At 37.3% G+C, this 13,417-nt stretch overlaps 1 protein-coding gene across 9 annotated transcripts in view; it reads right to left on the minus strand.

Moving 5' to 3' along the window:
• Positions 1-3,923: 3,923 nt before the first annotated feature.
• Positions 3,924-13,417, minus strand: part of LOC126412101 (transcriptional enhancer factor TEF-1) — an 802,315-nt gene continuing 792,821 nt past the window's right edge. For all 9 annotated transcript variants that reach the window (XM_050081527.1, XM_050081523.1, XM_050081528.1 and 6 more), the window contains 2 exons: positions 6,612-6,846; positions 3,924-6,414 (listed from right to left, as the gene is read on the minus strand). In XM_050081527.1, the coding sequence (XP_049937484.1) occupies positions 6,301-6,414; positions 6,612-6,846 (349 nt within the window). In that variant the 3' untranslated portion in view covers positions 3,924-6,300. The remainder of the gene's footprint in view (positions 6,415-6,611; positions 6,847-13,417) is intronic.

The raw sequence follows: 13,417 nt of genomic DNA on the forward strand, positions 1-13,417 counted from the left end.
TTAGAAGATAGGTTAAGGAAAGGCAAACCTACATTTCTAGCATTGGTAGACTTAGAGAAAAGTTTTGACAATGTTGACTGGAATACGCTCTTTCAAATTATGAAGGTGGCAGTGGTAAAATACAGGGAGCAAAAGATTATTTACAATCTGTACAGAAACCAGACGGCAGTTATAAGAATCGAGGGGCACGAAAGGGAAGCAGTGGTTGGGAAGGGAGTGAGACAGGGTTGTAGCCTATCCCTGATGTTATTCAATCTGTATATTGAGCAAGCAGTAAAGGAAACAAAAGAAAAGTTCGGAGTAAGTATTAAAATCCATGGAGAAGAAATAAAAACTTTGAGGTTCTCCTATGAGATTGTAATTCTGTCAGAGACAGCAAGGGACTTGGAAGAGCAGTTGAAAGGAATGGACAGTGTCTTGAAAGGAGGGTATAAGATGAACATCAACAAAAGCAAAACGAGGATAGTGGAATGTAGTCGAATTAAGTCGGGTGATGCTGAGGGAATTAGATTAGAAAATGAGACACTTAAAAGTAGAAGATGAGTTTTGCTATTTTGGGAGAAAAATAACTAATGAAGGTCAAAGTAGAGAGGAGGTAAAATGTAGACTGGCAATGGCAAGGAAAGTATTTCTGAAGAAGAGAAATTTGTTAACATCGAGTATAGATGTAAAAGTCAGGAAGTCGTTTCTGGAAGTATTTGTATGGAGTGTAGCAATGTATAAAAGTGAAACATGGACGATAAATAGTTTGGACAAGAAGAGAATAGAAGCTTTTGAAATGTGGTGCTACAGAAGAATGCTGAAGATTAGATGGGTAGGTCACACAACTAATGAGGAGGTATTGAATAAAAATGGGGAGCAGAGAAATTTGTGGAACAACTTGACTAGAAGAATGGATCGGTTGGTAGGACATGTTCTGAGGCATCAAGGGATCACCAATTTAGTATTGGAGGGCAGCGTGGAGGGTAAAAATCGTAGAGGGAGACCAAGAGATGAATACACTAAGCAGATTCAGAAGGCTGTAGGTTGCAGTAGGTACTGGGAGATGAAGAAGCTTGCACAGGATAGAGTAGCATGGAGAGCTGCATCAAACTAGTCTCTGGACTGAAGACCACAACAACAACAAGTCTCAGAATCTGATTTCCCAGTTTTAAAACAAAATTTCACACAAACTCATTGCTCCGAGCATTTTCATGCAGACAGAATCCGGCAACAGGCCCTAACGGACCCGCAGTCAACCAGCTGCCACAATGAAATGAATATAGGAAACAGTTTCCTGTCAGAGTGCGTTCAAGGACAAGGCAATGACTGACTCCCCACCCTCTGTGTACCTGCCTGCCAAACCAGTAAGCAGTAGCAGAGCCATTCTTAAAAATTTCCAATCACACCTCATATATGCAAGAATGTGTATTAACACAGCAAGATTTCTGGAATCAATAAATCAATAGAAACTAAATCAAAATCAGAAACTACAGTCAAGCATAGTTCAGAATATCCATATATTTCTCATCAATTTACGTCAGCTGGGTAAAAGCATGGCAGATGTACTATCTGGTGCACTGTAAACTCAGATTTTAATACCCAGGAAACGCTATTTAATAATGACTACAAAACATGAATTCATACTTAAAAGCTCTTGAGTTGTTCCTGCATTTAAAGCAAAAGCTTCAAAACTCCATTTATTTGAGACAATTTATCTTGCTGAAACATGCTTCATGTATGCTTTCATACGTGCCCGAATCCTTATTAACACTGCTGTAGCGCAGTACTTATTCATCATATTCGATTCCATGGGAATGTTTGTGCACCACGACCGTGATGTAATTCATGACAGAAAGAAAGTCAGCATTGGATGTAATGTCATCCGCCTTTTTCACTGCACTGCAGATTTAGATATCAACGGACAGTGCAGCTATCATCAGTGCATTAAAAGTAGTCATGTAACCTGAATGTAATTATAATGACACATTTTCCAATGTAACTCATGCATGTGCAAGCATTAGTCCAACTAATGCTTGTACATGCCCGAGTTAGAGTGGAGAGTGTGTCATTATAATTATGTAAGCCTACACAACTATTTATAATGCACTGATGATAGTTGCACCATTAGCTGAATTTAAATGTGCAGAGCTGTCCTGCAGTACTTGTTAATAAAACTCTGATCAGATCCAGGGGCTCACCCACCATTGGTCAACCACTATGTTATCCTCTGCTTGTGTCACTTGACATCAGTGTGGGTGTTCAGACTGCAACATTCTCTCACTTAAAGCTGTGAAAAGTGATGTATTGACTTCGAAATTGCTTCAAAGATCCCTTCATTAGGTCACTTTGCCTACAACGGTGAAGCACATCACAACCAGGATTTTTGAAGCGTACATAGGAACTGCTAACTGCAGAAAGGGAACAAGTTTACTTCCACTCATTTTACAGGAGAGAGAAAAAACTGATTTATAGAAAAACTCTAAAGCAAAATTATTCTACATTTTCCTACAGACATGCAGCTGCAAGGTACTTTAGATTATCTAATTTTTATGCACCTTTGTGTTAGCAGCAGCGTAAAAAAATTGTTTTTTGGAACTGGACATGTTCCCTTGTTTACAGTTACCAATGTAAAATATAAATGAAAATCCTTGTATCTGTAGAATGCAAGTTTAGTTTAGATATTTTCCTCACCTTTAACATATTTCAGGCATTATTACATCAACATAAATACACCGACTTAAAAATTCTCCTAAATTTCATCTCTCTCTGTTGTTGGATATGTCAGAATTTCGTTCCAAAACTGCATCTTTTCTTCCAAAGTCCAAATTAATTTATTTTAAAATATAATCCATTTTTAAGATGTTTGTGCATAGTTTGGCTTTGTAGGCAGGTTCCTTGGGAAGTTCAAAGTTCATCCAAGTATTCCTCAAATAAAACTATCAGCTGGCTGGCTATTGATGTTCATCTTACACTGAGCTACCTGTGGTGTATCTTTGTTGAAACTAAATTCATGATACTTTAATAGGGCTAAATAAATTTTTTGCTCTTATGGAACACCTTTTCCATAAGAATCATTACTAAGGCAACTGTTTTCATAGAATTTTGGCCACCAAGTATTCTTTCTATTTTTATAAGAACACTAAATTTATCTTTCTTCTGTGAAGAATCCAATACAAGGTGTATTCAGTTTTCTCCTGATGGTGCCACGACATGTTTCCTGTTTGCAGTAAGCAGTGAATTATAGTTGTTGCTAGAGACACTTTAATGACTGTGGATGAGTTTCATATGTGCGGTAAATGACAGGCTTCCCAAGTTGGATTTCACAAGAAAATGAATTTTAAAAATTCTGGAGATGTTTACTTTCTGCTGTCAGCAACTCGTATACTAACCACAAGAGACAAAATATAAAGGAGACTGTAAAGTACATTTAGCACCTGCTGCCATCTGTTATATAAGAATATCCCATTTTTCCATAGTAGCATAACCAAAACCAGTGTCATCTAGAGTATATCTCTTTAATTGGTTGAGTATTTTTAAGTGGAATATTCTAAATGTACAACATATAAAATCTTTCATACCTCCTGCACTGACCAGCTACAAATTGCTGATCCACAATAAAACAGCATTGTTACAGTTTTAATCTCCACAGCACAAATATTAGTTTCTCCTGTGAGCAACATCACAATTGTTCCTAGACTGTTACAGTTTTGCAAGTTCATTTTGGCACCCAAGGTCTAATCAAATTATAAAAATGGTTAACTTTTAAGCAGTCAAGACTTTGACTTGAATTTAGTCTTTCAAGTGGCATAATACTACTACATTCATGTCATTATACATTCAGGACGTAAGTACGGGGGAGTTGCCTTTGTGAACATGTAACAGTGAAAACCAGGAAATACGAAGTGAGATGGGATGAAAGGCAATTAAATAATGAAGACTGATTATCAACTGTACAAAAGAGTCCACTTTATTTTTTCATAACTTTCTGTTTTGTTCTAGTTTTGCTGCCAAATACAAGTAAGGTGAAACACAAAAATAGTACAAACAGGTCTCTTACTTTCAGGGCTTGAAATAACAATTTATTTAAAGATACTAAGAGTGAAACAAAATAAAAACCCAAACCAAATAAAAAGCTGCAAATAAAGGAAGGACCCATAAAATATAACACAACACAATCTCACATGCAAAGTAAATAAAATCTGGTAGTACTAACATGCAAGTTCAACTCACAACACAAGAATCAAAAGTTTTAAGACACAAGAGTTACAACAAACTGATGCAGAATTGCATCCTGAAAATCTCTCATGTAGTCATACATGTGACATTGCACTAATACAAATGAAATGCCAATCTTTACTCAGTTTGGTTAGCTACAGCCCACAGGCTCAGAGAGAAAGTCATTTTATTCCAACTGAATACAAATGTATCACCATCAAGGAAACTGCTGTCAAATATTCAAACATATCACAACAATCATTTATATATGGCAACTTAGAAAATTAAAAACTGCTTTGTACAAAATGTGTTTAAAACACTTATTTTTCTAAGCTAAAATAAAATATAAACTATAAAAAAGCTCTCCATGTCTTAACTATAGTCACAGGATACTATGAAAAAGAATATTATTTTACAAAAAACACACTAAACAGAAGAAAATGAAGTTATCAATAGACTATCACATTATTACTCAATGCATTAAAATATTCTGTTCACTTCTACAGGGAATATTTAAAATATAACTGGTCAAGAGTGAAATTACTTTCAAATTAAATAATATCAGTAAGTTAAATTCTATTTCTAAAGTATCCATAAAACATACATTAATTAAGTTTAGAATTAATTTAATAAAAATTTACATAAAAGCTCTGCTTTTCACATTTCTGTTTCTTAATTACAGTCACATAAATGGCACAGATTATTTTTAAACTGCTGGTACGAGGCAGCAGGGTAAATTATTTGTCATGCACATATGATGAATTGTGTACAGCGTATAGAGATTTTTTGTACAGAAGCCAGGATCCTCAGAACTTATATTTTGCTGTTTTTCCACTATGAACAAATACTGAATTAAGCATTCTATTTTCATGTCATTTTGAACTTTGATCCCTAGTTCAGAAACCTGCAAACAATAGAAATCAATACAGGATACAACATGACGACTCCAACAAATCAGAAAACTCCTGACAAAATAATTGTGCCAAAATAAATCCTTGTAATATTTTGCAGAGAAAGCATTGGCATAGGTAAAATTCAGTCAACATGAAGAGTACAGAAAAGGCACTTACTCAAGTGCTACACCACAAAGGAATAACTAATCATAGAAATATCTTAATCTTTTTCACACTGTAAAAGTTTACCATTGTGGCATATAGCATATTCTTCTTATTATACATATATTTATCTCATTAAGTACAAACAAGAAACCTCTACTGTGATATGGCAGTTCCAGATATGGCCAAATCCTTCTGGAAATTCAGTGTTATAAATGTTTTAGCCAAACTGCTGAATAGTTGTTTAGTCTTCTCTTGGCACAAGGAAAACATAGAATTTACTCATCCATGTAAACCTATTTACAGCAATGACTTTTTTTTTTTTGCTTTCAATTGTATTAGTGAAAGAGTGCCCTACATCTTCACAGAAGATATTTTTAAAATATATATAAATATGTATGTATAGTATCCACATATATACATACATAGTGATGCTGATTTCATTAACAAGCACATGTTTAAATGCCAGATTGTAGTTAAATACATATAAAAGAAAATATTCTATCCACAGTATGTTCCACTTTCATTTTTAAGTAAACGCACAGCTGCCACCGTGTAAAATACTACATAATTTTACTTCTCACCACGAAAATATTTGACTAAAACAGAGATCAAAAATTGCCACTCGATTTAATTTTCATTTACTGTTTAACTTCATTAGACTTCTTTATATTTCAAATGGTGTAGATATTAACACTAGGGATGCCATGTCGATTGCAACTATATACTTGAGTATATAACTTTTCAATCTGAAAGTGTACACGCCAACTGACAAACTCCTTCCAATAACAAATTTAACTCTCATTTGATCACAATAAAAATATAATCTAGTGGTGTAATTCGAGCTTCAATACCAACTTAGTACTATCACAAACATTCTGTCATCTGGCATCCCTGGCACCGCTGACAAGAGTCCAGAACACTTACTGTGGAGGAGCTGTTTGCCCACCCACAAGGGTCACTTATAACAAAAATAATACTTGATGAAACATTAATGTACAGATGTCAGCGGTTCTAGGCACTGTTGGAAAGTGTTTCTTTCATTTATTCAGTCCTTCACCAGCCTATAGATATGGTGTTGAGCACCATGTTCAGAAGTTGACACCTCAAACACATAAGCTGTACACAGGAGAGTTTCTTGGGTTTCACGATTTGTGACCACCTGGAAAAGAAAAATAGCACATTGTATATATACTGAAAATCTGTAGCACTCATTCATGATAATTTTAATCTCTATCAGACAATTATATAACTTCTAATTTTTTTTTTTTTTTCAGAGTTTGCCTCTTTTAAGAGAAACGTACAATGGAGCAGTTACAATTAAGCTATGTACTCTCAATGTCTGTAGGTGGGACTTACCTGTAGGATAGTGAAATTCTCAAGTACACTGTTCATCATGTACTTTTCAGGCAAGTGTTTCAACTTGTGGATGAAGTTGATCATGTATTCACACATTGGTGAGCGATGAATACGGTACACAAACCGTCCATTTTCGAACCTTGCATATTCTGTTTCAACCTTTTCCACTACTTGTTTACCAAATGAACATACCTTTGTAGAACAAGTAATAGTCATATTTTCATTACTTTCATACCTGCAATAAAAAAATTTTTTCTTAGGAATAGCAATTCTTATTATAAATACAGATGAAGTAACAGTTATTGTCAAATATTTGTGATAGTCAAATACTTGTAGTTTTGTTCACATCATTAGTAAGTGTTGTAAAGAGCATAATAATGTTTTAGTTAGCATATATATGGGTTGCACAACAAAACTGAAACACCATGAAAAATGTATGCGTTAACAGAAATGCAGAGGCTAGCCAAATCTGTAGGTTCCACTGTTGTATTTGGTCACAAACAGCACATGCACAGCACAGTGTCTTCAACATGTTGTGAGGTGTGTAGGATCAAAGGAAGTTTTATTTTAGTTGTCATCCTGGTAGTTCTGTAGTCTTAACCTATTGGTGCAGTAGCTGAATTTACAATGATATCAGTTGAATATTCATAATTAATTATTGTAATACTACTTAACGTGTTTGTTAAAAAATGGTGGAGAGTACCAATGTAGAAATGATGAACTATATTCATGCTTTGAGTGGCAAGGATCATATCTACACTGCTGGTGGACAGCAGTAGCAGACAAAGATCTTACACTGGCAACAGCCAGGCACGAGAAAAAGAACCAAAGCCATATGAAATAATGACTCAATTGGTAAAAGTAACGGTATTGCTGTATTAATGGTTCAACTCTGCAAGTGTTCACAACTGAAATACTGTCTAGTGGTTTCCACTGTGAATCACTGGATGGCTAGTTAGGGAGATCTGGCTACATAATGGAAACAGGGGGCTTGATTAGTTTGTTGGATGATAAAAATATTTCATAGGGAGGGTTGTATGGGATCAAGGGGTGGTTGGAATGCTAAAAAGGTCAGGTAATTAGAGGAGAATGAAACAAGTCACTTAAGAGCTCAAAATGATGTGTTACATCAGGTAAAAAATTACATTTCTAATAAAGAGATAGGAAAACAGATAATTTCAGACACTGAAAATCTATTTACAAAAGTTTAATTCCCCTCTCCCCCTCCCTAATTTCTTAAATCTTGACTTTGCAGCTGCATCACACCACTTCTCTGCCCCATCACGCCACTTCTTCGCCTACAATTATCTCCATAGCTGTAGTGGCTGGTTGTTGTTTCAAATATTTGAGGTCAATGATCTCTCAGATTTTCTCAGCACAACTCATTTATACTGAGCTTCCTAGTGTTCAGCAGAGTCAGTGTTTCCATTTTCAGCACAATATTCAACAACCAGTGCATGCTCTGTAAAACAAAAGAACATCAAAAGCTGCAGAGGATGTTGGGAACTTATCTCTGCTTTAACTAAAGCTCAGCTACAACTAGAGGTGTGAGATCAACAATAGATCACAGTCCAGCTGGTGTCCAAGCAGCAAGTAAACAAATAGCAAAACTCAAAGCATCTGAAGAAGATGGCTAGGTCAGTCGTCAAAATATCATCCAGAAAATGGACACAACAACTCAGCTGATCACCCAGAAGCTCACTATTATTTGAGGGCTGCCTCAAACATATCCTTTGCTGCAGAGTGGCTGTTCTTTTCATCTTCTTCCCTTTCTTGATCATCATCAGACTCTTGCTCAACATTATACTGCTGCAACGCAGGATTGATCATCTGATCATGTTCTAGTTTTTCATTGGCAACAGCAGTAATATCACCTTCTGCTAGCCATTCCGCAATATCAGCAGGCTGGATACGATTTTAATGAGTTTTCAAATCAGTGACCCACAATGTCTGACTCATTATTTTATGGAAGTTCTTGCTCTTAATTTAGGCTAGGGCAAATTTACTTCGGTTTTCTGAAGTTCTCCCAGACTTGAGTAGTGGTGTAAATTATTATGCTGAATCTTTTTATTGCTTCCAAAAGATCACAACATTCTTCTGTTTTCTTGAACAAAGCACTGACGCATTTCCTCCTGTAATATCATTTTAACTGACACCCTGCTCCACTGGTTGGATTGCTGAAGTCATGTGGTGGTGGGGGGAGGGGGGGGGGCTTGTGGCGTTGTCTAGCAATACAACTGCATGGGAGGTAGTTTTTTTTAGTTCAAGTACTTTCACCATCCAAGCACTTTTTTACCATCATAAGAACGGGAAGTGTTGATGTGTGTGTTTTTGAAGGGTCTTGGGTTCTTGAATTTGCTGATTACAAACAACGGCAATTTGCAGTCACCCCTTGCATTGCTACAGGTTGGAATAGTCAGCCTATCCTTTGCTAGTCTTCTTCCTGGGACTGTTCCATTGTCAGAGGCAAGGTTTTTTTTTTTTTTTTTTTTGAAGCAGCATTTTCTAGTTTGGTTCTGTTTCATCCATGTTGTACAAGTGGCTAACTACCAGTTGACTTTCTGAGACTATATTTCAAAATTCCCCCCATGAACCATGGACCTTGCCGTTGGTGGGGAGGCTTGCGTGCCTCAGCGATACAGATGGCCGTACCGTAGGTGCAACCACAACGGAGGGGTATCTGTTGAGAGGCCAGACAAACATGTGGTTCCTGAAGAGGGGCAGCAGCCTTTCAGTAGTTGCAGGGGCAACAGTCTGGATGATTGACTGATATGGCCTTGTAACATTAACCAAAACGGCCTTGCTGTGCTGGTACTGCGAACGCCTGAAAGCAAGGGGAAACTACACCCATAATTTTTCCCGAGGACATGCAGCTTTACTGTATGATTAAATGATGATGGCGTCCTCTCGGGTAAAATATTCCAGAGGTAACATAGTCCCCCAGTCGGATCTCCGGGCGGGAACTACTCAAGAGGACGTCGTTATCAGGAGAAAGAAAACTGGCATTCTACGGATCGGAGCGTGGAATGTCAGATCCCTTAATCGGGCAGGTAGGTTAGAAAATTTAAAAAGGGAAATGGATAGGTTAAAGTTAGATATAGTGGGAATTAGTGAAGTTCGGTGGCAGGAGGAACAAGACTTTTGGTCAGGTGATTACAGGGTTATAAATACAAAATCAAATAGGGGTAATGCAGGAGTAGGTTTAATAATGAATAAAAAAATAGGAGTGCGGGTTAGCTACTACAAACAGCATAGTGAACGCATTATTGTGGCCAAGATAGACACAAGGCCCATGCCTACTACAGTAGTACAAGTTTACATGCCAACTAGCTCTGCAGATGATGAAGAAATTGATGAAATGTATGACGAGATAAAAGAAATTATTCAGGTAGTGAAGGGAGACGAAAATTTAATAGTCATGGGTGACTGGAATTCGTCAGTAGGAAAAGGGAGAGAAGGAAATATAGTAGGTGAATATGGATTGGGGGGAAGAAATGAAAGAGGAAGCCGCCTTGTAGAATTTTGCACAGAGCATAACTTAATCATAGCTAACACTTGGTTCAAGAATCATGAAAGAAGGTTGTATACCTGGAAGAATCCTGGAGATACTAAAAGGTATCAGATAGATTACATAATGGTAAGACAGAGATTTAGGAACCAGGTTTTAAATTGTAAGACATTTCCAGGGGCAGATGTGGATTCTGACCACAATCTAGTGGTTATGAACTGCAGATTGAAACTGAAGAAACTGCAAAAAGGCGGGAATTTAAGGAGATGGGACCTGGCTAAACTGAAAGAACCACAGGTTGTAGAGAGTTTCAGGGAGAGCATAAGGGAACAATTGACAGGAATGGGGGAAAGAAATACAGTAGAAGAAGAATGGGTAGCTCTGAGGGATGAAGTAGTGAAGGCAGCAGAGGATCAAGTAGGTAAAAAGACGAGGGCTAATAGAAATCCTTGGGTAACAGAAGAAATATTGAATTTAATTGATGAAAGGAGAAAATATAAAAATGCAGTAAATGAAGCAGGCAAAAAGAAATACAAACGTCTCAAAAATGAGATTGACAGGAAGTGCAAAATGGCTAAGCAGGGACGGCTAGAGTACAAATGTAAGGATGTAGAGGCTTGTCTCACTAGGGGTAAGATAGATACTGCCTATAGGAAAATTAAAGAGACCTTTGGAGAGAAGAGAACCACTTGTATGAATATCAAGAGCTCAGATGGCAACCCAGTTCGAAGCAAAGAAGGGAAGGCAGAAAGGTGGAAGGAGTATATAGAGGGTTTATACAAGGGCGATGTACTTGAGGACAATATTATGGAAATGGAAGAGGATGTAGATGAAGACGAAATGGGAGAAAAGATACTGCGTGAAGAGTTTGACAGAGCACTGAAAGACCTGAGTCCAAACAAGGCCCCAGGAGTAGACAACATTCCATTAGAACTACTGATGGCCTTGGGAGAGCCAGTCATGACAAAACTCTACCATCTGGTGCGCAAGATGTATGAGACAGGCGAAATACCCACAGACTTCAAGAAGAATATAATAATTCCAATCCCAAAGAAAGCAGGTGTTGACAGATGTGAAAATTACCGAACTATCAGTTTAATAAGTCACAGCTGCAAAATACTAACGCGAATTCTTTACAGACGAATGGAAAAACTGGTAGAAGCGGACCTCGGGGAGGAACAGTTTGGATTCCGTAGAAATGTTGGAACACGTGAGGCAATACTAACCCTACGACTTATCTTAGAAGAAAGATTAAGAAAAGGCAAACCTACGTTCCTAGCATTTGTAGACTCAGAGAAAGCTTTTGACAACGTTAACTGGAATACTCTCTTTCAAATTCTGAAGGTGGCAGGGGTAAAATACAGGGAGCGAAAGGCTATTTACAATTTGTACAGAAACCAGATGGCAGTTATAAGAGTCGAGGGGCATGAAAGGGAAGCAGTGGTTGGGAAAGGAGTGAGACAGGGTTGTAGCCTCTCCCCGATGTTATTCAATCTGTATATTGAGCAAGCAGTAAAGGAAACAAAAGAAAGGTTCGGAGTAGATATTAAAATCCATGGAGAAGAAATAAAAACTTTGAGGTTCGCCGATGACATTGTAATTCTGTCAGAGACAGCAAATTACTTGGAAGAGCAGTTGAACGGAATGGACAGTGTCTTGAAAGGAGGATATAAGATGAACATCAACAAAAGCAAAACGAGGATAATGGAATGTAGTCAAATTAAATCGGGTGATACTGAGGGGATTAGATTAGGAAATGAGACACTTAAAGTAGTAAAGGAGTTTTGCTATTTAGGGAGTAAAATAACTGATGACGGTCGAAGTAGAGAGGATATAAAATGTAGACTGGCAATGGCAAGGAAATCGTTTCTGAAGAAGAGAAATTTGTTAACATCGAGTATAGATTTAAGTGTCAGGAAGTCGTTTCTGAAAGTATTTGTGTGGAGTGTAGCCATGTATGGAAGTGAAACATGGGCGATAACCAGTTTGGACAAGAAGAGAATAGAAGCTTTCGAAATGTGGTGCTACAGAAGAATGCTGAAGATAAGGTGGGTAGATCACGTAACTAATGAGGAGGTATTGAATAGGATTGGGGAGAAGAGAAGTTTGTGGCACAACTTGACTAGAAGAAGGGATCGGTTGGTAGGACATGTTTTGAGGCATCAAGGGATCACAAATTTAGCATTGGAGGGCAGCGTGGAGGGTAAAAATCGTAGAGGGAGACCAAGAGATCAATACACTAAGCAGATTCAGAAGGATGTAGGTTGCAGTAGGTACTGGGAGATGAAGAAGCTTGCACAGGATAGAGTAGCATGGAGAGCTGCATCAAACCAGTCTCAGGACTGAAGACAACAACAACATTTCAAAATTTTCAACAAATTCCCTACTTGTCATCAGAAAATTTTTCACCTGAAATAGCAACTTGCCTAATGCTGTGACAATTTTTCCACAGGTGAAGCCAACTTTCACTTGCTTGGAATACGTCATCTTCGCCACCCAATTTTTGTTGCAACTGAATTGCTGTTTCTTTTATGATGGGGCCTGATAGTGGGATCCCCTTATATCCTTCCTGGCAAAACTGAGTCCCCACAGCATCTTACATGAGCTTGAGTTTTGATTTTTTCAATGCTTTTCTAGTTTTTAAGTTTTTGTACAGAAACCACATATTGATCATACAGTGCTGCCCATAAACTGTCAAGATCTTTCGTGTAACATTACGAAGTAGCCCACTGGAAACAATTATGCAAGTACATCATAGTATAATCATTACCTTAATTTTTTAATGACACAAGTGCCCATTAAATTAGTAAACCATAGTGAAATGTGATTTGCCAACATATTTTCCTGTGGATTTTTTTATCACTGTACTGGGGGATAGATAATTGCTGGCAATTGTTCACTGCCATTAAATTTAGACAGACACGAAAGAATAAAAGAAAGCTTCAGCACATCAACTAAAAATAAAGAAGTTTTGAAGATTAAACTTCCTGGCAGATTAAAACTGTGTGCCGGACCAAGACTCGAACTCGGTCTGGCACACAGTTTTAATCTGCCAGGAAGTTTCATGTCAGTGCACACTCCACTGTAGAGTGAAAATTTCATTCTAGTTTTGAATATTATTTACAAATTAGTAAATTCTCCCCAAAGGTAACTTGAGTCCCAATAAAAACAAAAGAAACCAGTGATGGAATTAATTTAAAGAGAGAAGACTTTTGGAAGTTTATAAAAGAGATTTAAATACAAAGATTTTGATGATATGCTACCAGTTACCAGGATGAAAGAAACAAAGTTCTGAGAT

The sequence above is a fragment of the Schistocerca serialis genome, chromosome 7 (assembly GCF_023864345.2).
Source record: "Schistocerca serialis cubense isolate TAMUIC-IGC-003099 chromosome 7, iqSchSeri2.2, whole genome shotgun sequence".
Lineage (NCBI taxonomy): Eukaryota > Metazoa > Arthropoda > Insecta > Orthoptera > Acrididae > Schistocerca > Schistocerca serialis.